This window comes from Leptopilina heterotoma, unplaced genomic scaffold (assembly GCF_015476425.1).
Source record: "Leptopilina heterotoma isolate Lh14 unplaced genomic scaffold, ASM1547642v1 Lhet_51, whole genome shotgun sequence".
NCBI classification, from domain to species: Eukaryota; Metazoa; Arthropoda; class Insecta; order Hymenoptera; family Figitidae; genus Leptopilina; species Leptopilina heterotoma.
In genome coordinates, this window is record NW_025111110.1 from 2,516,708 (window position 1) to 2,542,044 (window position 25,337).

The 25,337-nt window shown below is 22.7% G+C and overlaps 2 protein-coding genes across 8 annotated transcripts in view; one reads left to right on the forward strand and one right to left on the reverse strand.

Moving 5' to 3' along the window:
- Positions 1-239: 239 nt before the first annotated feature.
- LOC122507682 (aurora kinase C-like) lies at positions 240-5,109 on the forward strand. Its single transcript, XM_043620531.1, has 5 exons — positions 240-461; positions 614-1,143; positions 1,755-1,889; positions 4,335-4,725; positions 4,863-5,109. Exons 2-5 carry the CDS (start codon positions 623-625, stop codon positions 4,959-4,961), a joined length of 1,146 nt encoding a protein of 381 aa, XP_043476466.1. The 5' UTR covers positions 240-461; positions 614-622; the 3' UTR covers positions 4,962-5,109.
- Positions 5,110-6,688: 1,579 nt separating this feature from the next.
- The window catches only part of LOC122507679 (kinesin-like protein KIF13B), an 80,136-nt gene continuing 61,487 nt past the window's right edge, over positions 6,689-25,337 (reverse strand). For 2 of the 7 annotated variants that reach the window (XM_043620522.1, XM_043620521.1), the window contains exons 14-29: positions 24,070-24,336; positions 23,779-23,961; positions 23,451-23,642; positions 22,627-22,920; positions 19,879-20,021; positions 19,385-19,553; positions 18,796-18,810; positions 16,312-16,329; positions 13,714-13,788; positions 12,745-12,896; positions 12,215-12,563; positions 11,828-12,066; positions 11,454-11,637; positions 10,858-11,055; positions 10,549-10,728; positions 6,689-8,870 (exon numbers count right to left, since the gene is read on the reverse strand). In XM_043620522.1, the coding sequence (XP_043476457.1) occupies positions 8,782-8,870; positions 10,549-10,728; positions 10,858-11,055; positions 11,454-11,637; positions 11,828-12,066; positions 12,215-12,563; positions 12,745-12,896; positions 13,714-13,788; positions 16,312-16,329; positions 18,796-18,810; positions 19,385-19,553; positions 19,879-20,021; positions 22,627-22,920; positions 23,451-23,642; positions 23,779-23,961; positions 24,070-24,336 (2,747 nt within the window). In that variant the 3' untranslated portion in view covers positions 6,689-8,781. The remainder of the gene's footprint in view (positions 8,871-10,548; positions 10,729-10,857; positions 11,056-11,453; positions 11,638-11,827; positions 12,067-12,214; positions 12,564-12,744; positions 12,897-13,713; positions 13,789-16,311; positions 16,330-18,795; positions 18,811-19,384; positions 19,554-19,878; positions 20,022-22,626; positions 22,921-23,450; positions 23,643-23,778; positions 23,962-24,069; positions 24,337-25,337) is intronic. The other 5 variants (XM_043620528.1, XM_043620526.1, XM_043620523.1 and 2 more) reach the window with 4 other exon arrangements.

Sequence of the window (25,337 nt, forward strand, 5' to 3'; positions counted from 1 at the left end):
AAAAAATTCCTACGTCAAGTACGTTCGTTACATTCATTAAAGTTTAATCCACATTGTTTATTCTACTGAATTTTTCGAAAGGAATTTACTTTACCTGTCAAAAATTCGATAAATCGAATAACTGTTCTCTGATTGGTTGATTGGAGTTACTCGCAACCTCCTTCTCAACCCTGCCTCTGGACTATTTTCCACACTTGCCCATCCTTGAAGAAACCATTGAAAAATTCACCTTCCCATCCTTGTTCTCTAGGCAATTTAAATGCCCCGACTTCCCCAAAACCGTTAAACAAAGTTTCGAATAAAACGCTTCGTTTTGTAATTATTTTTAAAAAAGTAGTATATCAATGATTGTCGCTTATTTACACAAATCAGGAATTTACAGTTATTGTTGACTCGAAATTTTCTTTTAATTCAAGCATTGCCTCGGTGAGGTTTCCGATATAAAACCTTAGCACTTGCAGGTATGTTACTTTTGCTCATTTTGCTTATTAAATATTTACAAAAAAAGGGTTATATTTCACAAAAAAGTATCTGTCAGAATTATCCTCGTGAGTGATACTTCACATTTGTTGACAAAATTTTGTATTATTCCTTAAAAAAATTAATTTTCCAGTTAACCAGAATGTTGAAAGGAAAAGAAAATTCCGCTCAGGTAACAACACATTTCGGTATTCTGGATAACGCTACAAAACCATTGAAATCAAGGAATGCCATGAATATACAGGAAAACGATAAGAGTTCAGTGACTTGTAATAAAGAATTGAAAATGGACAATGATAATTTAGTGAAAAATCCAATTAAAAGTAATCTTAATGATAATAAATCGAGTGTAAAATCGCCGGATTTAATGCCACCACCGAAAATGCCACCTACATCGAAATCGAGTGATTTAAGTGAACAGAAAAATAAAATTCTAGAAAAAGGATGTATTGATAAAATGAAAGAGGGTACGAAAAAATGGGTGTTGACTGATTTCGACATTGGCAGACCATTGGGTAAAGGAAAATTCGGAAATGTTTATTTAGCTAGACATAAAGATACTTCATTTATTATTGCAATGAAGGTACTTTTTAAGGATCAAATAATAAAAGCTGGCGTTGAACATCAAGTGCGTCGGGAAATTGAAATTCAAACACATCTTAGGTAAGTGTTGAATAATTTTTACTCTTTTCATTATTTTCTATTTTTTTGGTATTAATTTGTATTTTTCGTGTTATTTTCTATATTTTTCTGTATTTTGTTTGTATTAATTTGTATTTTTCGTATTATTTTCTATATTCTTCTGTATTTTTTTTGTATTAATTTATATTTTTCGTATTATTTCTATATTTTTTGTATTAATTTGTATTTTTCGTATTATTTTCTATATTTTTTGTATTAATTTGTATTTTACGTATTATTTTCTAAATTCTTTGTATTAATTTGTATTTTTCGTATTGTTTTCTATATTCTTCTGTATTTTTTTTGTATTAATTTATATTTTTCGTATTATTTCTATATTTTTTGTATTCATTTGTATTTTTCGTATTATTTTCTATATTTTTTGTATTAATTTCTATTTTACGTATTATTTTCTATATTTTTTGTATTAATTTGTATTTTTCGTAATATTTTCTAAATTTTTTGTATTAATTTGCAATTTTCGTATTATTTTCTATATTTTTTTTTGTATTAGTTTGTATTTTTTGTATAATTTTCTATATTTTGCTATAGTTTTATTTTCTGTATTTTTTAAAAATGTCTTTTATTTTCAGACATCGTAATATTCTTCGCATGTATGGCTATTTTCATGACGACAAACGAATATATATAATTTTAGAATATGCGCCTAAAGGAGAATTGTATAAAGAATTAAATGCTCAAGAGAATAAGAGATTCGATGAAGTTAGGTAAGTTAATATCGTTAATATTACTAAGAAAATAATTAATTTTTTTCGTTGCACAAATTAATTTATTTTACTAAAGAATAATAAGAATAAAAAATCAATTATCCTAAAGAAAAATAGATATTCTATTACTAGTATTTACTATTTTTTTAAAAATAATTTTCTAATATTTGGATATTTTTTTTAATTTTGTACCAATAAAAACTACTTTTTTATTTTTTTTAAACATTTTCATTACTTTCTATCCGCTAAACAGTTGAAATAAAAAAATAAATATTTATTTTCTTCAAAATAATCATAAATTCAAGAATCATTTATTTATAAAATTTTTTCATTCATATATAGAAAAATTTTATTACTAAATTACTTTATTAAACCAAATTATTAATCTAATCTAATCAATAACTGATTCAAATTTCCCTGTATTATCCAAATTTTAAACTCTTATTTATTTATTTATTTATTTATTTGAAATTACAAAGTCCAAAATTTAATAATTAAGAAAAATAATGTTAACTTAGTGAAATTAAAATTTTAATATCTAACATTCTTTAGGACCGTTTTTAAAAAATAATTCCCTCTTTTTATCAATTAGAATAAAAAATAAAATAATTTGATTTCTGCAAAATATCTACCATTTTTAGCACATTTTTTGAAAAATAATTCCCCCTTTTTATCAGTTTAGAATAAAAAATAAATTAATGTGATTTCTGCAAAATTATTTTTGAGTTAGAGTTTTGTTTACATTTTTATGAATTTTAACAATAAAAGGGTTCTCACAGGACGGGAAAATAAGAGAAGGAAATTTTATTTAAAATAGTAGAAAAATATCACAAATAATTGAAAATCTTAAATTGTCTTTGAATTTTCTTTCTCACTTTAAAAATTTTAAAAACATTAGAAACAGTTACATTTGAAATTTTTAGAAATAATAAATTATTTTATCAATTATTTATTTTCGTATTAAAATAATTGAATTCTTGTAGAACTTTCTGATAAGAATTAATTTAAAAAAGAATTTTAGTTTTAAGTATTGAAAATTATTGAATATTAGAAAAGTTATAAATAGGAATTTCTAGAAATAATTAAATTTCAAAAAGATTTTAAAATTGAAATCTTTGAAGATTTTAATTTCAGTAAAAGTACAATAATATTTCAATATTTATTTTAGAAATTATTAACTTAATATTTTTTTTTAAATTATTAAGTTTTGAAAACTTTATTATTGAAATAATTTCTAAAATAATAATTTCTAACTAAAAATTTCAAAAATAATTGAGTTTTACAAAAATTTAAAATGTTTTAAATGTTGATAAAAAAACTACAATTACCAATTAAAATTACAATACGTTAACTAATTTACAAGTTAATTTGTTTTATCTTGGTTTTTAAATTGAATTTTATATTCAAATAATTGAACTCTTTTAGAATTTTTTAAAAGTAATTGATTTAGAGAAGAATTTTAGAAAAAATTTTAGTAAATAATTAAATATTAGAATCGTTTAAGTTAAAATTGTTGGAAATAATTAAATTTCAAAATGTTTTTACATTTAAATCTTTCAAAATTTCAATTGCTGTAGAAGTTTAATAATATTTAAATATTAAGTATTTATTTGAGTAAATTCTTAATCTACTCTTTTTCTAAAAAGAAATTAAATTTTTGAATAATTTTATTTAAAATTTCTGAAAAAATAATTGAATTTCGTATTTTAATTCCTGTTGAAAAATAAATAAACAATAAGTATTTAAATATTTATTTAACGAAAGTAATTGAACTTTTGAATAATTTAATTTTGAAATTTTGAAAATAATTAGATTTTCGAAAAATTGTAATTAAAATTTTTTGACGATATTTGATTTCTAGAAAATAATTTTAAAAACCTGAAACAATTGGAAATTTGGTCAGATTTAATTGAAATAAAGATTTTACATTTTATTAGATTTAATTTTTTTTTTACTTTTGAAAACTATTTTTAAAAATAATCGTATTTTTGAAAAATTGTAACTGAAAATTTTGAAAATAATTGAAAATAATTGAATAATAATTGAATAATTTTACAAAAATTAAAAATTAATGTTATTATCGGAATAAGGAAAAAAGTTAACATTCTTTCTGGAAATCGGGAAAATACGTAATAAAATTTTTGTCATGACCTTAAAAAAATAAAATAAGTTACTTTTTTGTACATCATATCGACTAAATCGAGTTTTAGTTTTTTAATTAATTTAAGTAAAGTACCTAGTTATGAAAGCAGTTTTCGATTTGATCAAAGTAAATTATTTAATTTAATTACTCTTTTTTAATATTCTTTTTAGATGGAAAATTTTTCGATAGCTACATTTTTTCCTACTTCTTTTCACTACCTCTTCGCTTTTTTAATGCAACTTTTCGCTAGTTTTTCTTAATTAATTAACGAATGCGAAGCCTGAAAATATTTTCCCTTTCAGGACAGCTACCTACATAACTCAATTGGCCGACGCTTTGAGATATTGTCATAAAAGAAAAGTAATACATCGTGATATAAAACCGGAAAATCTCTTACTCGGTCTTCATGGTGAATTGAAGATTGCCGATTTTGGTTGGTCCGTTCACGCTCCATCATCACGACGGACGACATTGTGCGGAACTCTAGATTATTTACCGCCTGAAATGGTTAAAGGACATACGCATAATCATACCGTGGATTTGTGGTGCATTGGAGTTTTGTGCTACGAATGCTTAGTTGGAGAACCTCCTTTCTTAGCGAAAACATACGATGACACTTATTTAAAAATCACAAAAGCCCGTTACAAGTGTCCCGCATTTGTTAGCGAAGGTGCACAAGATTTAATGGCGAAGGTAATTTTTCTTTTATTTCTATTTAGAGTATTTTTTTCTCAAAGAATTAATAAAATTAAATGTTCAAATCTTATTTTATATTAAATTTTCAAAAACTTTCGTATCTGAAACTTAAAACTGTGAAATTATTTTTTTAGTTATTGGTAGTTGATCCTGAACGACGACTGAGTTTAGACGGAATTCTTAATCATCCCTGGATTGTTAAAAATCGTACAATTGAACCGACACAAACATGAAAAGTAATGAAATACCGTGGGTTAAATGAATAATTGAATGTAATTTATCAATCTAATGTTTTATTTTATTATATGACATTTAATTTAATTTTTAAAAACATTTTTCAGATATTTTCTCTTTATTACGAATAAAATTTTTATTCAAGAATTGTTTTAATAAATTTTTTTTTTTTAATTTGATATTCAGTAATTTTATTATATTTGTTTTATTTTTCATCAAATTTCTATCTCCAGTAATGTAATTAAACTTGTTTAAAATAGTAAATAAATTATATATAATCACATTACAAATAAAAAAATATTGCTTTCTCTACATTTTGTTGTTTTTCTTGAAAAAAAACTTCTCCAATGTCTATAATAATTTTAATAATTAAATTTTAATATTAAGATAATTTCAAAAATGTTAAGTTAAACAATTTTTTAAATATTAAAGTAGAACAATATTTTTAAATATATAAATTTTTTAATTAATGTATTTAATATTCTAATATCAATCTATCTATCTTTCTATATTAATAATCTTTGTATTCCGGTAATCTGTTCGCAATTTGAAGTTAATTTGTTTCCTAATTTTTCAAATAATTTTTCTTTTTAAATTAAAAAAATTTTTAAATTTTATGTACCTATTGAAAATCATTAAATTCTTGCAAAGAATTTTGTCAAAAAATTTGATAATAATTGAATTTCTTTAAAGAATTTTATTATTTATGAAAATAATTGAATTCTTGCGAAAATTTTTTTTTAAATTTTCGAAAATTCTAATTAAATTCTTTTTGAAGAAATTCTTTGAATTTTTTTTAAATAATGGAGTTTCTTTAATGATTTTAATTAAAAATTTTGAAAATAATTAAATTTTATGAACAATTTCTTTCAAGTTTTTAAAATAATCGTGTTTGTTAATAATTGAAATTGAACATTAAATTACTGAATTTTATTAAAATTTTAGAAAAAAATTGAATTCTTTCGTGAAATTTTTTTGAATATAATTGAATTTTTGCAAAGATTTTACTATTTAAAAAAATAATTGTAATGTTTAGTAGGATTTATTAAAATTTTTAAAAATAATTGTATTCGTTCGTGAAATTTTATTAAAATTTTGTTTAAAAATAATTGAATTTGTGCAAAAAATTTAACTATTTATAAAAATAATTGAATTTTTACAAAGAATGTTATTATTTCTGAAAATAATTGAATTCTTGAGAAGAATTTTATTAAAATTTTTGAAATAAATAAAAAAGAATAATTAATTAGTAAATGAGTTAATAATTAAGTCAATGAAATCAGCAAATTCATAGAATTCTCAGGGATTATTAACAAAAGTATTGGGAAAATATCCACTTTCCAAAATTAAATTTATTTTCAAATAATTAATTTCTAGAATACCTTTTCTAAAGTTATTACCTAATTAAAATAATTAACTTAGAAAATATTTTAGTTAAAAACAGTTGCAATTTTCAGAAATAATTAAATTTCTGATTTTAAACCAAAAATTGTAGAAAATTTCAAATTTGGTGAAAATTATAACTAATATATTATTCAAATTTCAAATAATTAATTTCATTTCTAAAATAGGTAAAGTATAAAGTTTCAAATAAAATTTTTACTTCTAAAAATTATCTTCTTTTTCCTTTGAATTTTTTTTCTCCGGGTAAAAGTCAGAGATATTTTTTTTATGAAAATTAAAAAAATGATCAGTTAGGGTTTAAATTGAAATGAAACAGTAAGAAATTACGACTGAAATAAAATTTTTATTTGTAAAGAATGCCATATGGCTATGCAGCTTCACTGTGATAGATGATAATTGTGTTTTATTTATTAGTTTTTTTTTTGACATTCTTGTTTACCAAAAAATGGACAGATACCTTCAGTCGCAATGTTTCCTTCTCTCGCATATTCTCATATTATTCATTTATCAATAGGTCAATAATTAAGTCTTTAAACGTCATTTCGTGAAATGATTCATTTTTCTTTTCATATATAATTTGTACGATAAGCAAACGTTGCGCCCGAGGCAAGATTATCGTTATGCTCACAAATATTACATGTAATATAATTGATTAGCGATAATATTAGTATTGTTCTAATTGGACAGAAATGGTTTTTTTTATTATTATTATTTTTTTTGCACAATATGGACAAATTTGAGTTTGAAATCTCAATTTTTTATTAAAATTTGTTGTTGTGTTTTTTTCAACTTATCGTCGGTGTTAGTACGTTGTTATCTCTCTCTTTTTTTATGGAATCAAAAAATATTGTGATTTTTCTCTTTTCCTTTCCATTGAAACTTTTTGCTCTTTTTAAGATATTCAAAAAGACTAGGACATTGGTTTTGGTCAGCCAAATTAGAATAAAAATAAAGAAAAAAAAAATTAATGAGCAAGTCGCATTGAGATAATTATTATAATGTATATATATATATATATATATATATGTATATCAAATAGATAAACAGTTCGTACGCAGACAAGTGTATTAGAGAATGAATGTAGTAATTACATTGAATATTTTGAGAATATGCTATCAAAATGAAAGGAAAATTATTTATCAGCGCGATTAATGCAATAAAGCAAGCTCGTTTTTTTTTTAAATTTATCATCTAGTGCCCTAAGCTTATGAGTCTAATATTGCAGCCCTGCAGCCTTTTTGTTGTTTTTTTTAAATAACGCACACGATATATCGAAAAAACAGTAAACTGATTTTTTTTAAATTAAAATTGTATTCAACTAATTAATTAACAACGCCCCGACCAGCGTAAATCGTATTTATAAATTAACGTCCTATAGTCTTGTAAATTAACATAAGTAAAAGTGACAGAAAATGTATGGTACAATAAGATTAGAACTTAAAAAGATTGTGATAAAAAAATACAATATATGAAACAACTGTATACATATAAAATCTTCAAATAAACTACATAACGCAGTAGTTGACTTTTCTATTTGAAAAAAAAAAATTCAAAAAAAAACAATCAAATAATTTTACACTTTTCCAAATTCGAAATTACCATCTCGGTAATTTATGGAAAGTGTCGAATAATTATTTAAATATCACGCCAAGTTTTTTTAAATTAATCAAAGAGTCACTGAGTTAAAAACAAAATGCAATACTTTCTTCTTTCTTTGTTTTTTCATTGTGTTTTCTTTTCCCTTCTTTCAATAGGTAATTGCCAGAGCAATTTTTTTTTCTGTTATTAATAGTATTATTTAATTATAACTATTATATTGATGTCGCTATTTTTTTTTTCTCTCGAGAGCGCAAAAAATTCTTTTGATTATTTCTTAAAAATGTACAATTAAATCACAAATACGAATCTATTCATTTACTTACAATCTTGGGAACATGAAAATAAAAATTACTTTCTGCGGTTCCAATTAATTAAAAAATAAAATTAAAAAAAAAAACAATACGGTGGAATGCTTATAAATCAGTTAATAAAATTTCACGTTTCTACGCCCACGACACATAATTATGATTATTATTATTATTATTAATATTATTATTATTATGCATTCATACTATTCTAGAAAAAAAGAAAGTAATAATAAATGTAGCGCCTACATGTTTTTTTTCTGTTTTGAAGAAACAAAAAGAAAATAAAAAAAAGAATTGTTAAACATGTCTTTTTGTTTGTGATATACGCATTAGTTACTAATATCATTCAATATTTATAATTATTGACAATCAATAGCTGCCCTAAATTCTAAGGGACTGAAAACACTTTGCTACATATATCATTTATAGACATGTAGCCTTTTTTTTGTTAAGATATCGTTTTTAGTGATTCGAAACGAAGATGTAATTTAAGCGATGTTGTTATAATTTACTTGTTTCGGGGTGATGAACGTGTCAGAGTTGTCCAGAGGCCTTCTCCCCGACTTCGACTTCGACGCAAAGAATGTAATCCCTCGCCTGTCATTTAAAAAATTTGTGCAAATTAATAAATTTTCAGATAATAAAAATTATAATAGAATATTTGTTTTACTAGCAAATATTTTGGCTGTTTTCCATTTATCATTATTTTGCAAATTACAAAATTTTATATTATCAAAATTATAAGCATTAATATTTAAATAATTTCAAATTAAAATTTTAAATAATTTACTTCTTAAGTATATAATTAATTATTCTTGTCCATTATTTACAAAAATTATTCGAAAGAATTGAATTATTTTCAAAACAATTTTAATAACATTTCACGAAAGGATTCAATTATTTTTAAAAAAAATAGTAAAATTGTTCTCAGGAATTCAATTATTTTCAAAACAATTTTAATAAACTTTCACGAAAGGCTTCAATTATTTTTTAAAAACATTTAATAAAATTTTTCGAAATAATTCAATTATTTTTAAAAATTTTAATGAATTCATCGAAACAATTAAATTATTTTTATAAATCGTAAAATTATTCATAAGAATTAAATTATTTTTATAAATAATGAAATTTTTCACAGGAATTCAATTATTTACTATACAATTTTAATAAAAATTTTCGAACAGGTTCAATTATTTTCAAAAATTGTAATAAAATTTTTCTAAAAAATTAAATTATTCACAAAAGTTTTGATAAAATTCTTTGTAAATTTCAATTACTTTCAAAAGTTTCAATTAAAATTATTAAACAAACTACATTATTTTCAAGAAATTTAAAAGAAATGTTGCACAGAAAAATAATTATTTACGAAAACAGTAATAAAATTTTTTAAAAGAATTTAATTTTCTATCCATAATTTTAATAAAATTTAGTAACAAAATTATTTATTAGGATTAATAAACATGATTATTTTAAAAACTTAAAACAAATCCTTTATAAAATTAAATACTTACAAAATTTTCAATAAAAATTATTTAAAAAATTATTATCATTGTTATTTTTAAAAAATTTGAATAAATTCTTCAAAGTAATTCAATTATTTTCAAAAAATTTAATAACTTTCTTTGAAATAATTCCATTAATTTTTGATTAATAAAAAATTCTTTACTAGAATTCAATTATTTTGAAACATTTTGATAAAATCCTTTAAAGGAATTTAATTATTTTAAAAATTTTTTAATAAATACTTCATAAGTTTTCAATGATTTCCAATTTATTAATTTTAGAATTTAATTCATTTAAAGAGAAAAATTTGGAAACAAAGAATCGAACAAAATCTGCGAACAGATTATAAGTATAAATTTTTGTTCTCCTTTAATCTTCTTTTCTAATTTCTCTCAATAAAATACAGAATTTGAATGACATTTAAATAATTCTAAATTCACTGAATATAATTTAATGAAAATATAATAATAAAATAAATAATAATCAAAATGTAAGGATTATAACAAAATATTAATTTTCTTTTTTCTTTCTTTTGAAATGATAAGAAATGTTAGAGAAGTTAAAGAAAATTTTTCTCGTTTTTTTCTAATTTTCCCTAGTAAAGTACAAAGTTGGAATAAATGATAATTAAATTTAATTCAATTGATTATAATTTAATTAAAACACAAAAATAAAATAAATGAAACATATAAATTAAAATTGCTAAACTGTAGAAATTATTAACTAAAAATTTAAATTTAAGAAATCATATTTGAATGCAAAAGAAAAATACCTCTACTAGAACTTCGGCGCATTGATGAGGATGGAGGTTGAGGTGAAGGGTCCTGTTTAGTGTAATTTCGAAGAGCTCGTCCTCGCTTGTCTTGAATGAGTTTATCGACTTTCACGAAAATTCCACACTTTGGACGACACGTAAAATACTTATGACCACCAACGGTACCATCATTTTTCCCTAAAAATTTATCAACACAATTAATACGTTACAATAGATAAAGAGAAAAATGGTAATTTCCTTTTGTAAAATTCAGTAAAATTAGAGAGAGAAAAAGTACAATTTCCTTATAAAACTCAGTAAAATTACCCGTGGGGGCGTCAAGTTCGACTCCTATCCAATTTCCAGATGCAAAATCCGTGGGACCAACGTACGCAATAACGCCCGAGTAACTATAAGGGCGGATTAAAACCGATTCACCCACAACAACCCAATCGGGCAATGGTGCTTCAATTCTGGTCAAATCATATCGCGAGCCAAAAACTGAACTTTTCTCACTTGCATCGTCTGTTTGAAAAAGGTTTACATTTATTTCTGATTGATTTCTTTAATTAATTACATTTAGAACTTTGCATTTCTTTCACTTATGTATAAATATTTATAAAGCTTTAAATATTTATTTAGCTATAGATATTTATTTAGTTATAAATATTCATTTAGCTATAAATATTCATTTAGCCATTTAAGTAGAGATGAATATTTATTTTAGCTATACAGTTGAATTTATTTATTCAAAGATACGAGTAAAAGATGATCAGTAATATAATTAATTACTAAATTTTCCGGTCTTCTAAAAATCATTAAAAATTAAAATTGAACTTGAATCATTCTTTACATTCTAATCAGATATTATTAAAAGTGAAGTAATTTTCAAAAAATAATGTTATTCCTTTTTTTTTAATTACCATCGATTCGCTCAGATGAACTTGTGTCCCCATTCTCATAGGGCATGGATGGTTGCATTGTCTGCTCCAAATGAGCAGCAGCCTTACTTTCAGAAAAATGTGGACGGACCATAGGAAATGATGCCCTGTGTTGACAACTTGTTAATTTACCCGTATTGAGCGAAGTCTTCTTCCTCCTCACAACCTAAAAATAACAAAAGTAAAAAATGTAATTCAAAAAAGAAAAGAAAGAAAAAAAAATTAAATTAAAAATATTTCCCAATTTTTTATTTTAATTTCATAATTTTTAAAATATTGTAATTTTTTGTTTTGATTAAATGATGAAGCAAAAATTATATTAACTTATTGGAATTATTTATTAAATTTATTTATACCTTTCCTGGAGATAATTTATTCTGTATGATCGAACTTCCTTCCAAGGGACTATCATCCCCTGAATTCGATGTTTGACTTGTCTCAGATTCCTTTCTTTTTTCATTGTCACCATAGGAATTATTAACATCTTTACTCTTCCCCTCATTATGAATCGATTCATTTTCATTAACAATCACCGCACAATGTTTTCCCCTCTCGACATAAGCACCAATTTGTTCTGTAGTTTTTTTCGAATTTTCTACAAATTAAATATAAGGGAAAAAATTATTCTTAAATTAAAATTAATTATTATTACATTAAAATTAATTAAAATGAATTATAATTAATTATAATATTATAATTATAAATTGTAATTTAATTAATTTAATTACAATGAGTGAACTAACCAGTTCGACAATTATTTTTCGCGTAGGTTTTCGGAAATTCAGTGACTTTTTCCAATTCCGTGTTTATTTCGCCATAATATTCTTCGGGCGTCTCCTCCACCAGGGAGCTGTCCATTCTTTCGGGTTTTTTACTTTCAAAAAGTGTTCTAGATTCAGTGTCGGGCGTCTCGTCGACGCTAATCGATTTTATTGAGATTGAGTCCTCGGAAGTTAGATTCGTTGTTGAAACAGCTTGCGATCCGTATCCACTGCTACTCATACTGGGAGTGTTGATTTTCGTTGATTGAAGTTCAACAAGAGAGTCCAATGTACGAGAAGTTGTCAGGGGTTTCACTAATTTTGGCGGAGCCTGAAATTGCAAAAAATACATTTACATTTTTCCCTCATTATATTTATTTTCAAGACAAAAATTTTCAAACAAAAAAAAAATTACAAGGTAACCACGAAAATTTAATTTTGTTTTTCCTGACTGAAATAAATTAATAAAATAGTAAAAATAATAGAACAATAATATTTATTGTTTATAATACCTGGTATGTTTCGTAGTCACCGTCATCAGCTTCACTTTTCTCTTCATCGTCATCAGGAATAGGCGATGACAATTGATTTCCTGTATTCGAAGTTTCTTCATGAAGCGTAGTCATACGTAGGCCTAATTTACTGACAACCATATTAGGCGAAGCTAAAATTAAAAAATGTCTAATTAGATGATTACTGAAAAAGTAAACTCGTAAACACTCAAAAAAAAAAAAAAAAAAAAAAAATAGCAAATTACAGAAAATATTTTTAAATCTTCAATTTTTTGTAATATAATTTCAACCTATCAGAACCGATCTGACTATAATTCGATGACAACTAATTTGTGAAAAATTCATGTAATTGTGCTTGAATGTCATCTAATTTAAAAAAAAATTTTACTCTAAAACTGCCAGTTCGGAACTGATGGACTTCTAAATTAAAAATTCTACACAAATAAAAAATCTACGTGCTACTAAAATTAAATCCTCCACGTGTCAATTATTTTTCTCCCCAAAACATCAATTAAATTTCCATTTTAATTTTTTTCTTATGACAATTATTTAAATAAAAAATTAAATAAAATTAATTTAATTGTTAAATTTAAATATTCTTCAATTTTTTGTTTGAAAATAATTTATCGAGAACGTAAAATTTCAGTTTGCCCAAAACTAAAATGTATAAATTAATTATTTTAAATAATTTATTGACACGTGGATTACCTGGAAAATTAAGGAAACTAAAATGGTGTTAGTGGACAAATAAAAAATATTGTAAGAAGCAAAACATAAAATATTATTAATATTTAAGAGCCTGAAAATAGAAATAAAAATTTGTGGAGAAAATGAAACAGAACTCTGCTAAGATGGTCGCATGTACTCTTTCAAATTTTCGAGAAAAAAAACCAACGAATGTAATACACATACAGCGAATAATTATAATTAACAAATTTGAAAGAATAACAGACAACGAGTGTCACCTACACTTGGCAGAGGTGGATTGTTGCAGACGTGTCAATGAGTTGAGATTCAGGTTGAGATTCAGGAATGTTGGTCTCGCTGAAAGGAGACAGATGTATATTGATTATAAAATACATTCTAAATGATAACTACTCTCTACATTCTTTTTAAAAAAAAAAACATTAAATATTCAGTATAGGCCGTTTGCAGGCTTATAAATTGATGAATCATGGAAACTATGATCTAATTTTGTCGTTTTTGGAAAAAAACATTCTCTCTTTTTTCAAATTGGTTTTCTTCAAATAATATATCCTTTTATTCTTTTGTCCTATTGCAAATGAATTACCATAAAATTAATAAATACTTATTATTCAAAAAGTAAATAATAATTATTTGCAACCTGAATTTTGAAAACTTATTTCCAATTTCTCGATTCTAATAAAATTATTACCCTGATTCATCTATTATCACAATTCTGCATTTGGTTTTCATTGAAAAAAAAAAATAAAAATTATTCTCAAGATATTTTTCTATACAAAAAATATTTTACAACATTTTCTTACAATTTTGTTGTAAAATACTCGAATGCAGATTTGTGTACAATTTCATCGTCGATATTTCTCGTTACAATTTTTATAGTAGATATATAATATTGCCAATAGTAATAAAATAATTGTATATGGAAATATTTTACAATAGTATTAAAATAATTGCAAATAAAAAAAATGTTTCACAATTATTTACAAATTTAAAATTAATAGAACAAATTATATAATACATTAACGTAAAAAATTATTACAATAGATATTCAATTATATACAATTTTATAAAACTTATACATTATTTTCGATAATTCAAATTTCTGTACACAAAAGTAAAGAAATGTACAAATTTGCTCTGAAAATTTAAAAAAAAAATGGTACAAATTTTTTTTTACAAGACTAAAAGATATGTTTTAAAATTATTAGTTTAAAGTCAATGGTTATTATTTTTTTTTCATTAATTTACCTTTTAGAAAAAATTTAAGGATTTTTTTTTAATAAACATGCACTATAATTTTTACTCTCTGGGAATATAACATGCAAAACAACTAATTACTCTTTTTGTTTAACAATTTAACAATCAACGATTACTAATCATTAAAGTGTACCTCCTGACTTTAAACTAGCTTTTTTTTGTAAACAATCATGATGTAATTGTAATCCAAATATAAGGAAGCTTATTTTCTTTTTTCAAGTTTTTCAATTTTGTAATCAATTTCTCAACATTAATTTTTAATTTTCTAAATTTTTTGTCCAATTTTCCGAACTGCTTTTCTAATTCTTTTTTTAATTGATTTTATTTTTAATTTATTCGAGTTAATACAATTTTTGTCCAAAGAGAATTTTTTCTTTTAATTTAAAAATTAAAATTTAAAATTAGAATTTAAAAATTACAAATATTTATTTAATAGTAATAATAATTATTATTATCATTAATAATTATTAATTAATAATAAAAAAGGATCTGTTTTGTTAATATTGTAAATAAATAACAGTAAAAAGAATTTGAAAGACCAATAACAAATAATTAATAATTAAAAATAATAAAAAATACCTGAAAGTATATTTAATAATAGAAGATAATGAAAAAAAATCCAAAAAACGTATAATTCCAATGATAAGTCACTTATTTTTGAATCACAAATTTTCTCAAACAATAATCGAGTTCCTGTAAGTGTTACAAAAAACATAAGTCATAAATTTCAAGTGTCTGTAAAAAATGGTTTAGTGTATTTGAACAAAATTTTTGTGCAATTGATTCAAATAAGTTTCAATAATAATTATTATTTTCAGTATTATATTTTCTTTCAGTACTTTTTTTTTATACATAATTTTAAAGTATTTTTTAAAGTACTCTACTCAAAAGCTAATTTTATTTAATTAAATTTATCGATTTACTAGTCTTTTTGTCCGTAAATAAGAAATAAATAAATTAATTAATAATGATTATTATTTATTATGAAAATTATTTTATCTCTTTCTATTATTATCAGTCTCTTATTAGAATCAATTGCAGACAAAAAATACATTTGTCTGTATATCAAAATGCACATAATTAAACATCATATTTTCATTTAAAAAAATCATTCACTTAATTAATCCTCTTACGTCGCGATACCAGTTAATTAACTCTTACTACATTGGTGAATTCTCCGCATTAAATCAGAAATGCTAAAGTAAAGGGGTCTCTTCGTGCGTCGATCGAATGCAATATTTAAGCAAAAGCTTATCAAGAAAAAAAATTATACAAAAGAAAATAGAGGAAATAATTCAAGAAATATTTTACAAAAACTATACTTGATACAATGCCTAAACATTCCCATGCAAAAGAGAACAAAATAGAGAGAGAGAGAGAGAGAGAAAAGTGAAGAAACACAATCGATACTTTTTACTATAAAAAAAAAATTGTACTTTTACACAGATTTTTGTACATTTACAGTAAATACGAGCAAATAACTGTAACAATTAAAATTCAACCACTCACGAAACTCTTTCTAATTACTGTTTAATATTATTATTATTTTTTTTGTTGTCGTATCAATCGTGTAAATTAAACGTTTAAATCAAGACTCCATTTTACCTGAGTTGAGAATGGAGCCTTGGGTGGGCCGAAATAGTGGTGGAAGTCGTAGTGATAGAGGAACAAAAAAGCAAGACATTTTTATTATTTAATTATTATCATTAATATTTTCTTTTGTTTTCACGTAGAATTTTTTTTATTATTTATCTTTTTGTTTTAGTTTATTATATAAAATTTAATTATAATAATAAGAGAAGGAGCTCAAATGCCAGGCGATTTCTTATTTAAAAAAGTGACCTCAACTACGTTCAACTTTTTCAAAAGCAACTTTCTTTCTTATTATTTCAAAAAATAATTTTTTCTATTTAAAAAATTATCTAAAAACTTATATTGGATTTCAAATTTATGAAACAAAAATTGTCGATTCATATTCTTTTCAAATTAAATTACTTTTTCTTCAATAGAAGAAAATTCTTGTCCAGATGAAATAATTTTCTTTATAATTTTTAATTATATTTTAATTATATAATTTATTACATATTTATAGTATATTGAATTTTGGGAAAAATTTTCTAAAGCCCTTTTTTCGATTATTTTACGTTTTTTCTTTTTTTTTTAATAAACAGCAATAAACTAATTTTAATTACCTATTTAAATCTCTAAATTCTATTTCAATTATCAAAATTAAAAAAAAACTAATAGAAAAATTCTAATTTAATACATAATTACATATTAATAATATTTAGCTAAGAATTTCAATATAAATCTAATTTTCAAAAATGTCATTACAGTTGAACATAGCTTTGTCATTAAAAAAACATGGCAAAAGCTGAAAATTGTAAACTACATGATGAACAACAAATCTGACAGATTTTCCGATTGAAAATTCTTTTTTTTCCTGACAATAAAGCTCGAAGCTATGAAATATTAAAGCTGCGAGATAAAAATACGCATAATTCAAGCTAAAGCAATATGATTGGAATAAATTAAAAATTTATTTCTTATTTTCTTTGAGCGGAAGAATCAGATTTGCGAACATTGTGTAGAGATAAATTTTTTTTTGCTATTTATATATAAGTAATAAATAAATAAATAAATAGGTACGAAAATCAGAATTCTTCCAAATACCTGTGACAAGACAAAAAAAAAGATTGAGATTCGCTTTTAAATCTAAGTGATTGCAATTGCCTTTCATATAAGTTTCGATAAGTGCAAAATATACATGTATATTAATTATAAAAATAGTATATTTTTCTCATGTAGCAATGCAATAATAAAGGGGAATAAAATCGAAGATTCCGGATCACATATGAAAGGTTCATGCTTTAAATGAATTTTATTAATTTCTTTTTAAACAGATAATAATAATAATATTGAAACAAAAATAAAAAATCCACTGCGTTCTTATCTATTGAACCAAAAAAAAATACACTCTGTTGTTATCTATTAAAACAAAAATTTTAAAAATACACTGCGTTATTATCGATTGAAACAAAACTTAAAAAAATAAAATCTATTAAAACAAAAATAAAAAAATAAATTTCGTATTTGTCTATTGAAAAATAGGTATAAATAGAAATACAAAAAATATTTTGAAATTAATAAAATGCAACAGAAAATAATAAAAAATAAATATACAAGAGTAATAAAAAAAAATTATACTAGATTCGAAAAAATAATGAAAAATGAATTTCATGACAATCGAGATACAAAAACACAGCATAAGCCACATCTCATTAATTAATTGGCGATTCCTCATTAGATAAAAAAGAATAAAAAGCGAATCGAGTTTAAAACGATTTAAATCTAGATTAAAATAATATTACTCGAAAACTGAATTTTTTAGTCAGTCAACAACAATGACACGTTCTTCTTAGCTTACAAAAGAAAGTATCAAAATTTCTTGAATAAAATTTTTAAAAATTGAAAAAAAGTGAAATCTTTTTTTAAAGATCCTTTTAAAAGATCTAAGAAAAGAGAAATAAAAATCAATGTTAAAAAACATTGTAAAACGTTTTAAAATTAAAAAATATCCTTTTCATCATTAACAAGATTGAAACAAGTAATTGATTGAAAATCATGATTAATACCTTCAAGAGGGGATTTACCAAATAAATAGAAAATTTATATAATGAAGACTAAGCGCACTAAAAACAGTGGCATAACGTGATTCAGAGAGAATCGTTTACATTTTATTTACAAGCTAAAATAATTTTCGATACATGGGTCTACTTAAGTGGCAAAAATTCTATTGAATAATTTATTATTCTTTTAGCTAAAAGCTACAATTTTGGGCAATTATTTTATTTTGCAAAAATTAAGCCAAAAGTTTTTTTTTGCAATAGCTATAATATGTGACATTTTAAAATAACACTGCGCAACGTGAAATTATTTATTAGCTAAAATATTTTTCCTTTTGTTTTACTTTAAAAATAGCAAACTTTTTTTTCATAATCTCGCAGAAAAAAATACGAAAAAAAAAATGTTTACATAACTGACGCATGAAGAGCAGAAAATTTATTTTCAATTTTATAATTGAATTACCTTTTTGTTGGTGTACTTTGATCAAGTACGGTTGAGAATTGTTAAAAGTAATGGTAAAAAAAATGTCAACATGTTAATTACATAATTATTGTTAATTGGGAATAATTATTATGATCAATTATTTCAATGTTCGCGCCTAAATATTTAGACGTACCTAACAAATTCTAAGACTTCTTAAAATTCACTGAAATTTTCAATTCAATTTTTCAACATCAATTAATTAATAAATTTCTACCAAAAACAAAAATATCTAAACATCTTTACTTAATTAATAAATTAATAAATATTATTAATATTAGTATAGATTAATGTTAATATAATCAATATAATTAAATAAAAATATTTAATTATATTGATACATTCTACTCTTTTATTAAAATATTTAATTTAATAAATACAAAAATTATTAATAAAATATAATAATAATTATTATTATTATTCAAGTGTAATTCCGTTCTTTATAGGACTCTTACGGAAGAATTAAGAAATCTTAGAAGTGTAATGGAAAAATTTTAAACTACTTTAAAAATAGACTTATGAATAAATTATAAAGACTAAATAATTGAAAAAAGGAATTTATAATACATACCAATTCCGAAGGATTTAGGCGGTGTCGTCAAGAAGTTGTCGTCGTTCCTCGCGTGTCCTGAAGATGCTCTACGTAAGAGCGTCAGGCTACTTAGCTCCGAATTTAGGTCTGTTACACTCTCGGAACGAGTTACATTTAAGGAGTCCATTGACGTGTCGAATCTCATTATCTAATAAAATTGCCAATCGAGTATTAATTTCTTTTCAATATGTAAAATCACATATAATTAATTAATTATTCCAAAAAACGTTTCTTAATATAAAAAAACAAATATAAAAAAATAGCTTAAATATAAAAAGTACCTAAAAGTATAAAGAATATAAGTATAAAAATACTAAGTAATATAAGTTTGAAAAAGTAAGTATAAAAAATATAAGTAAAAAAATTCAGATGTTTTTTAACTGACAATAAATAATTATTGATAAATTAATTTGATCGCTTAAAATCTCTAAGAAATGTAAAGAATATTTTTACCTTTTTAAAAAAAATGTTACCTGTGAAAAATTGGGGACACTCGCTGTCTTTCTCATCAAAGGCTGACCTTGTGCTTGCAAAAGTTCTTTCACCGCCACATTTTGCCTTAGCCGATCTAGCGTTAAAATGCTTTCCACAGCCGAAACACCACGGGTATATTTTTCTAAATGATTTCAAAGAAAAATTATTTCCTCGAACTTGTAATTCACTAATATAAAGGAAGCTATTCGATTTATTATTATATTTATTTTTGTATTATAATATTTTTTTTCGAAATTTTCCAGAATCAGGGTTGCCACGCTTTTGCTCTTTTCAAATTTCCTGACTTTTCCAGGTTTTTCAGGTTAAAAAACGAAATTTTTCCAGGTTTTTAAAACGAAAATTATTCGAAACAATCAATAACTTCATTTTTAAATAAATATTCAATCATCATTTTTGTTTGTAAAAATTAAGATATTCAAAAATTTGAAATTCAATAACTAAGAATATTATTATAAAACATGAAGAAATCGATCACTCCGAGTCTTCGACTCAGAGTGATTGCTTTCTTCATGTTTTGTAATAATTTAAATTATCATAAAATTTTTCAAAAAAAAGTTAATTATTTACAAAAATCTTAATAAAATCCTTCGATAGAATTCAATTAATTTTTAAATTAGTACAATTTCTAAAGAAATTCAATTGTTTAAAAAAAATGGAATAAAATTCGTTGCAAGAATTCAATTATTTTCATAATTAATAAATTATCGATTACATATTAGGTAATTCGTTTTTAAATCAATTAATTATTTTCATCATTACGACTATTTATTTCTAGAATTTTCAACTAAAATTCTTCTTTAAATCAATTTTTGAAAAAGTTCTTTGTGAATTATCAAATTCTTTTGTTTACAATTTAATTTTAAGAAATTTCGATTATTCTGTCATTATTCAATTAAATATATTAGAAATTAAAAACTTCAAATAATTAAAAGAAAATTTCATTAAACTTATTGAGAAAAATTAAGTCTATAGAATTCTTAATTAAAAGTATAAAAAGTTGAATTTTTCGAAGATTTTAATTTGAAATTCATTTTTAAATCAAAATTTATTAGAAAATTTTACGAGAATTTAATTATTTAACTATAAAAATAAATATTTTATTAAACAATTGAATTTTTCTTAAAATTGAATTTTAGGAAAGAATTTTATCAACAAATTTTTAAATAATTGAATTCATTAGAAAATTTTAATAAAATTTTTAAGAATAATTGCATTTTTCGAGAAATTTGATGAAAATTGTATTAAAAATAATTGAAATTCTGACAAGAATTTTATTAAAAGTTTTGAAAATAATTGAATTTCGGAGAAAAATTTTATTATTTATAATGATAATTGAAATTTTGACGAGAATGTTTGTAAATATTTAAACATAATTGGATTTCTGCGAAGAATTTTATTAAAATTATTTTGAAAAAATTGAATTGTTACGCAAAGAATTTCATTAATATTTTTGAAAATAATTTTATTCTTTAAAGAAATTTAATTAAAAATGTATTGAAAATAATACTTAAATTCTAATAAATAAATTGTAACAAAGGTTATTAAAATAATTAAATTTCTTTGATAAATTTTAGCAAAATTTTTAAGAATAATAACTTTTTTCGAAGAATTCCATTAAAATTGTATTAAAAATAATTGAAATTTAGCATTGAGTTTTATTTTTTAAGAAAATAATTGAATCCCTGTAAAAAATATTATTAATCATGAAAATGATTGACTAATATATGAAAATAATTTGTAAATAATTGAATTTCTGTGAAATTTTTATTATTTATGAAAATAATTAAATGGTTGCGTAGAAGTTAATTAAAATTCTTTTTAACTAACAGAATTCTTTTAGAAATTTTTATTAAAGTAGTAGATATTAAAAATCATTGAATTGAGGAAAGTTTTTGAAAGTAATTAAAATTTTGCCAAGAATTTTATTAATATTTTTGAAAATAATTGAATTTCTGAGAAGAATTTTACTACTTTTAAAAATAATTGAATTTCTGCAATCATTTCAAATTGCTTCAAAATTCAATTTGTTTTAGTGGTTTTAACTAAAATTCTTCTATAAATCCATTATTTTTAATAATAAATTAAATATATATTAAAATTTAACTAATTTCAGACGAATTTTAGTTTTTAAAATTTTTTTTTAATTTATTTTTTTTACATTTCTAATTAAATTTATTTAAAATTGAAATTTTTTTTTTACAAAATTGTAAATCAAAATCTTTTGAAGTTCATCCACTTATGAAAATTGTAAACTCAACTCTTTTAAAATTAAATTAATTTTGAAATATTTAAGTGAAATTAGATTTCAAGAATAAACGCAATAATTTTAGAAAATAACAATTTCCCAGGATTTCGATCAAAATTCCTTGACTTTTCCAGGGTTTTTCAAGGTTCATAAAATTCCCTGACATTTCCGAGTTTTCCAGATATCCAGGTTGCGTGGCAACCCTGAGAATTTCCTAGTTTTTAATTCTTTTTTGCATTTTTTTTTATCATTTTCCGACTATTTTTATTATACTACATTTTTTTTAATTATTTGAATTATTTTAATACTTAGTATTAAATTTTTTTAATATTTAGTTTTAAATTATTTTGTTATACATTTTTAAAATAAATAAAAATTAAAAAATTTCTGTTTTTTTAACAATTTCCCTACTGTAAATAAAAAGAAATAACAAATAATTAGATAATAAAGTAATATAATATTGGAGTAATGAAATAATTACCTATATAAGTTTCGCCGTCACATAAATTACTGTCTTCGCCGCTGGCGGCAATTTGTGCCAAACTCTCGCGATCTTCTAACTCCTCACTAGCCTTTGGTATATTAGAAACTACTTCGTAGGTGACTCCAGTCTGCGACAAACAATCGGTTCGTCCAATTTTCTTAAAAATTCTTTCAGTTATACTTTGTCTTTTATAAATATTAAGAGAGAGTCTCTTGCGCAGTACAAGATCCATCGGTGCTGGATGAGAAAGACGGACGGTCGTTTTTAGAATAAGAAACACTCTTTCGTTTGCTGAAATAAAAGTTTCACTGAGTTTCACACAACTGATAATTAATGATTCTTAATAAAATATAAATAAAATAAAAATATAAAAAATATATAAAAAAATAAAAAATATTACTGTATTGATTAATATTCAATTTTATCAATTTTATGATTTTATTGCTGCTTTACTGTCAATTTTGTTACTTTACTACAATTTTATTGTCACTTTAATATTAATTTTGTTGTCACTTTATTGTCAACTTCATTGACACATTATTGTCACAAAAATAAAATTTCTGATTTGATTTTAAATTCAATTTGTTCAAATTTAAATATTTAATTTTATTGAAATTTAAATATTTGATTTTCTACTTAATTCATTCGGATTAAAATTTTTAATCTTTTTATTTTTCACAATTCGTAATTGATTTTAGAATTCAATTAGTAATTTAATTCGATCAATTAAATTTTGTTGCTGTACAGTTCGATTTAATTAAGTGAATTTCGTTACGATAGTTGGGATTTAATTAATAATTGTAAATTAATTTCCAAATTACCGTCCGTGATTCTATTGAGGTGAACACTGTCGTGTATGCTCGAATCCCAAGGCGCCGTGGCACACACATCCTTTTCGAGATGTCGAATAATTGGTAAATTGTAGAATTTGTGCCCGTGTTCTTTAGGTAAAATTGAATTTAATCCAGTTACCGATACCTCTTCACCTGATTGATGCGTTGAGAGATCATCAGCTTCAAAAGAAAAATAAAAAAATTAGTTTCAACATTTTTCAAAATAAAAATTATTATATTAAAAAATTTAAATTAAAATATTTAAAAACTATTTGCAAAAATTTAAACATTTAAAAACGAATTTAATGTCTCTTACCATTGAGATCAAGAAATAAAACTGGAATATGTGGTTCCATGCCAGAGGGTGGATTCCAATCGGCAGGCGCACCAGGAATTCCTGAACCTGCTGCAGGAACTAAAACGGCATTTCTTTCCTCCGTTAAACTTACCCACTGATCAACCAGACTTTGTTCCCTCTCTTTCTCCTGTTCAGTTTTTTCTAAACATGACGTATTCAATTATTTAATTTAAAAAGTAATAATAATTTAATTTAATTTACTTTTCTTTCAAATTTATAGAGAAAGAAAAAAACAATTTTTAATTTTACCATGTTTATTAAAGAGCTTCTGTATCTGCTGATCCAGATATTGTCTTCTTCTCATTAAAGCGTCACTCCACTTTTCCCGTAATATGCTAAGATCCTCATCCTGATAACTGTCCAAAGGATTTTGAAATCGATTCCTCCCAGAGACACTGCCAACTGCAATATTTAAAATTGACTGGCAGATTATTGGCAATGTTCCTGAATTTTGTACCGGTTTCACTCGAACTTGTATTCTTCGTTGTTGGCCTTGTCGTAACTGATAAATTCCACCTATAAAAAAAGAAAGCAGGAGATGAGGAAAAATATTTTATTCATTTCTCAATGGATAATATACTCGAAAATTATTCCTCCAATTTTCTTCTACTTTCGATGTCAATAGATTTTTATTTATTGTTCTTTTATTAATTTTTTATTTTATTATTCTTTCATTATTTTGTTATTTGTTATTATTTTTATCTTTATCCTATTATCTTTATTATTTATTGTTATTTTATCTCTATCTTATTATTTATCTTTATCTTATTATCTTTATTATTTATTACTAGCAAATGATATGCGCGGAACGTCCTATTCCATTTATTATTAATATTATGCAAATTACTAAATTTTTTACTTTCAAATATAAATTTTTGAATAATTTCATAACTAAAATTTTAAAAATTCACTTAAGTGCATAATTAATTAATATATTGTTTATATTTTCACAAATATTAATAAAATTCTTCCTAAAAATTCAATTATCTTCATAAAAAACAAAATTCTTTTGAAGATTTCAATTATTTTCAAAAATTTTATTAAATTTTTCCAAAAAATTCAATTGTCTTCATAAAAAATAAAATAATTTTATTTTTTATGAAATTCTTTTGAAGATTTCAATTATTTTCAAAAATTTTAATAAAATTCTTCCTAAAAATTAAATTATCTTCATAAAAAGTAAAATTCTTTGGAAGATTTCAATTATTTTCATTAATAATAAAATTCTTTTGAGGATTTCAATTATTTTCAAATAATTTCAATTCAAATTATTCAAAAAACTACATTATTTAAAAAAAGCACAAAGAAATTCATCAAAAGGATTTAGTTATTTACAAAAACTTTAATAAAATTATTTAAAAGAGTTAAATTTTCTATAAATAATTTCAATAAAATTTTAATAGTAAAATTATTAATTACAATTATTAAGAAAATCGATCATATTCAATAAATTAAAGAAATTTTTTGAAAGAATTGAATTATTGTCAAAACCTATAATAGTATCTATTCTTCGAAAG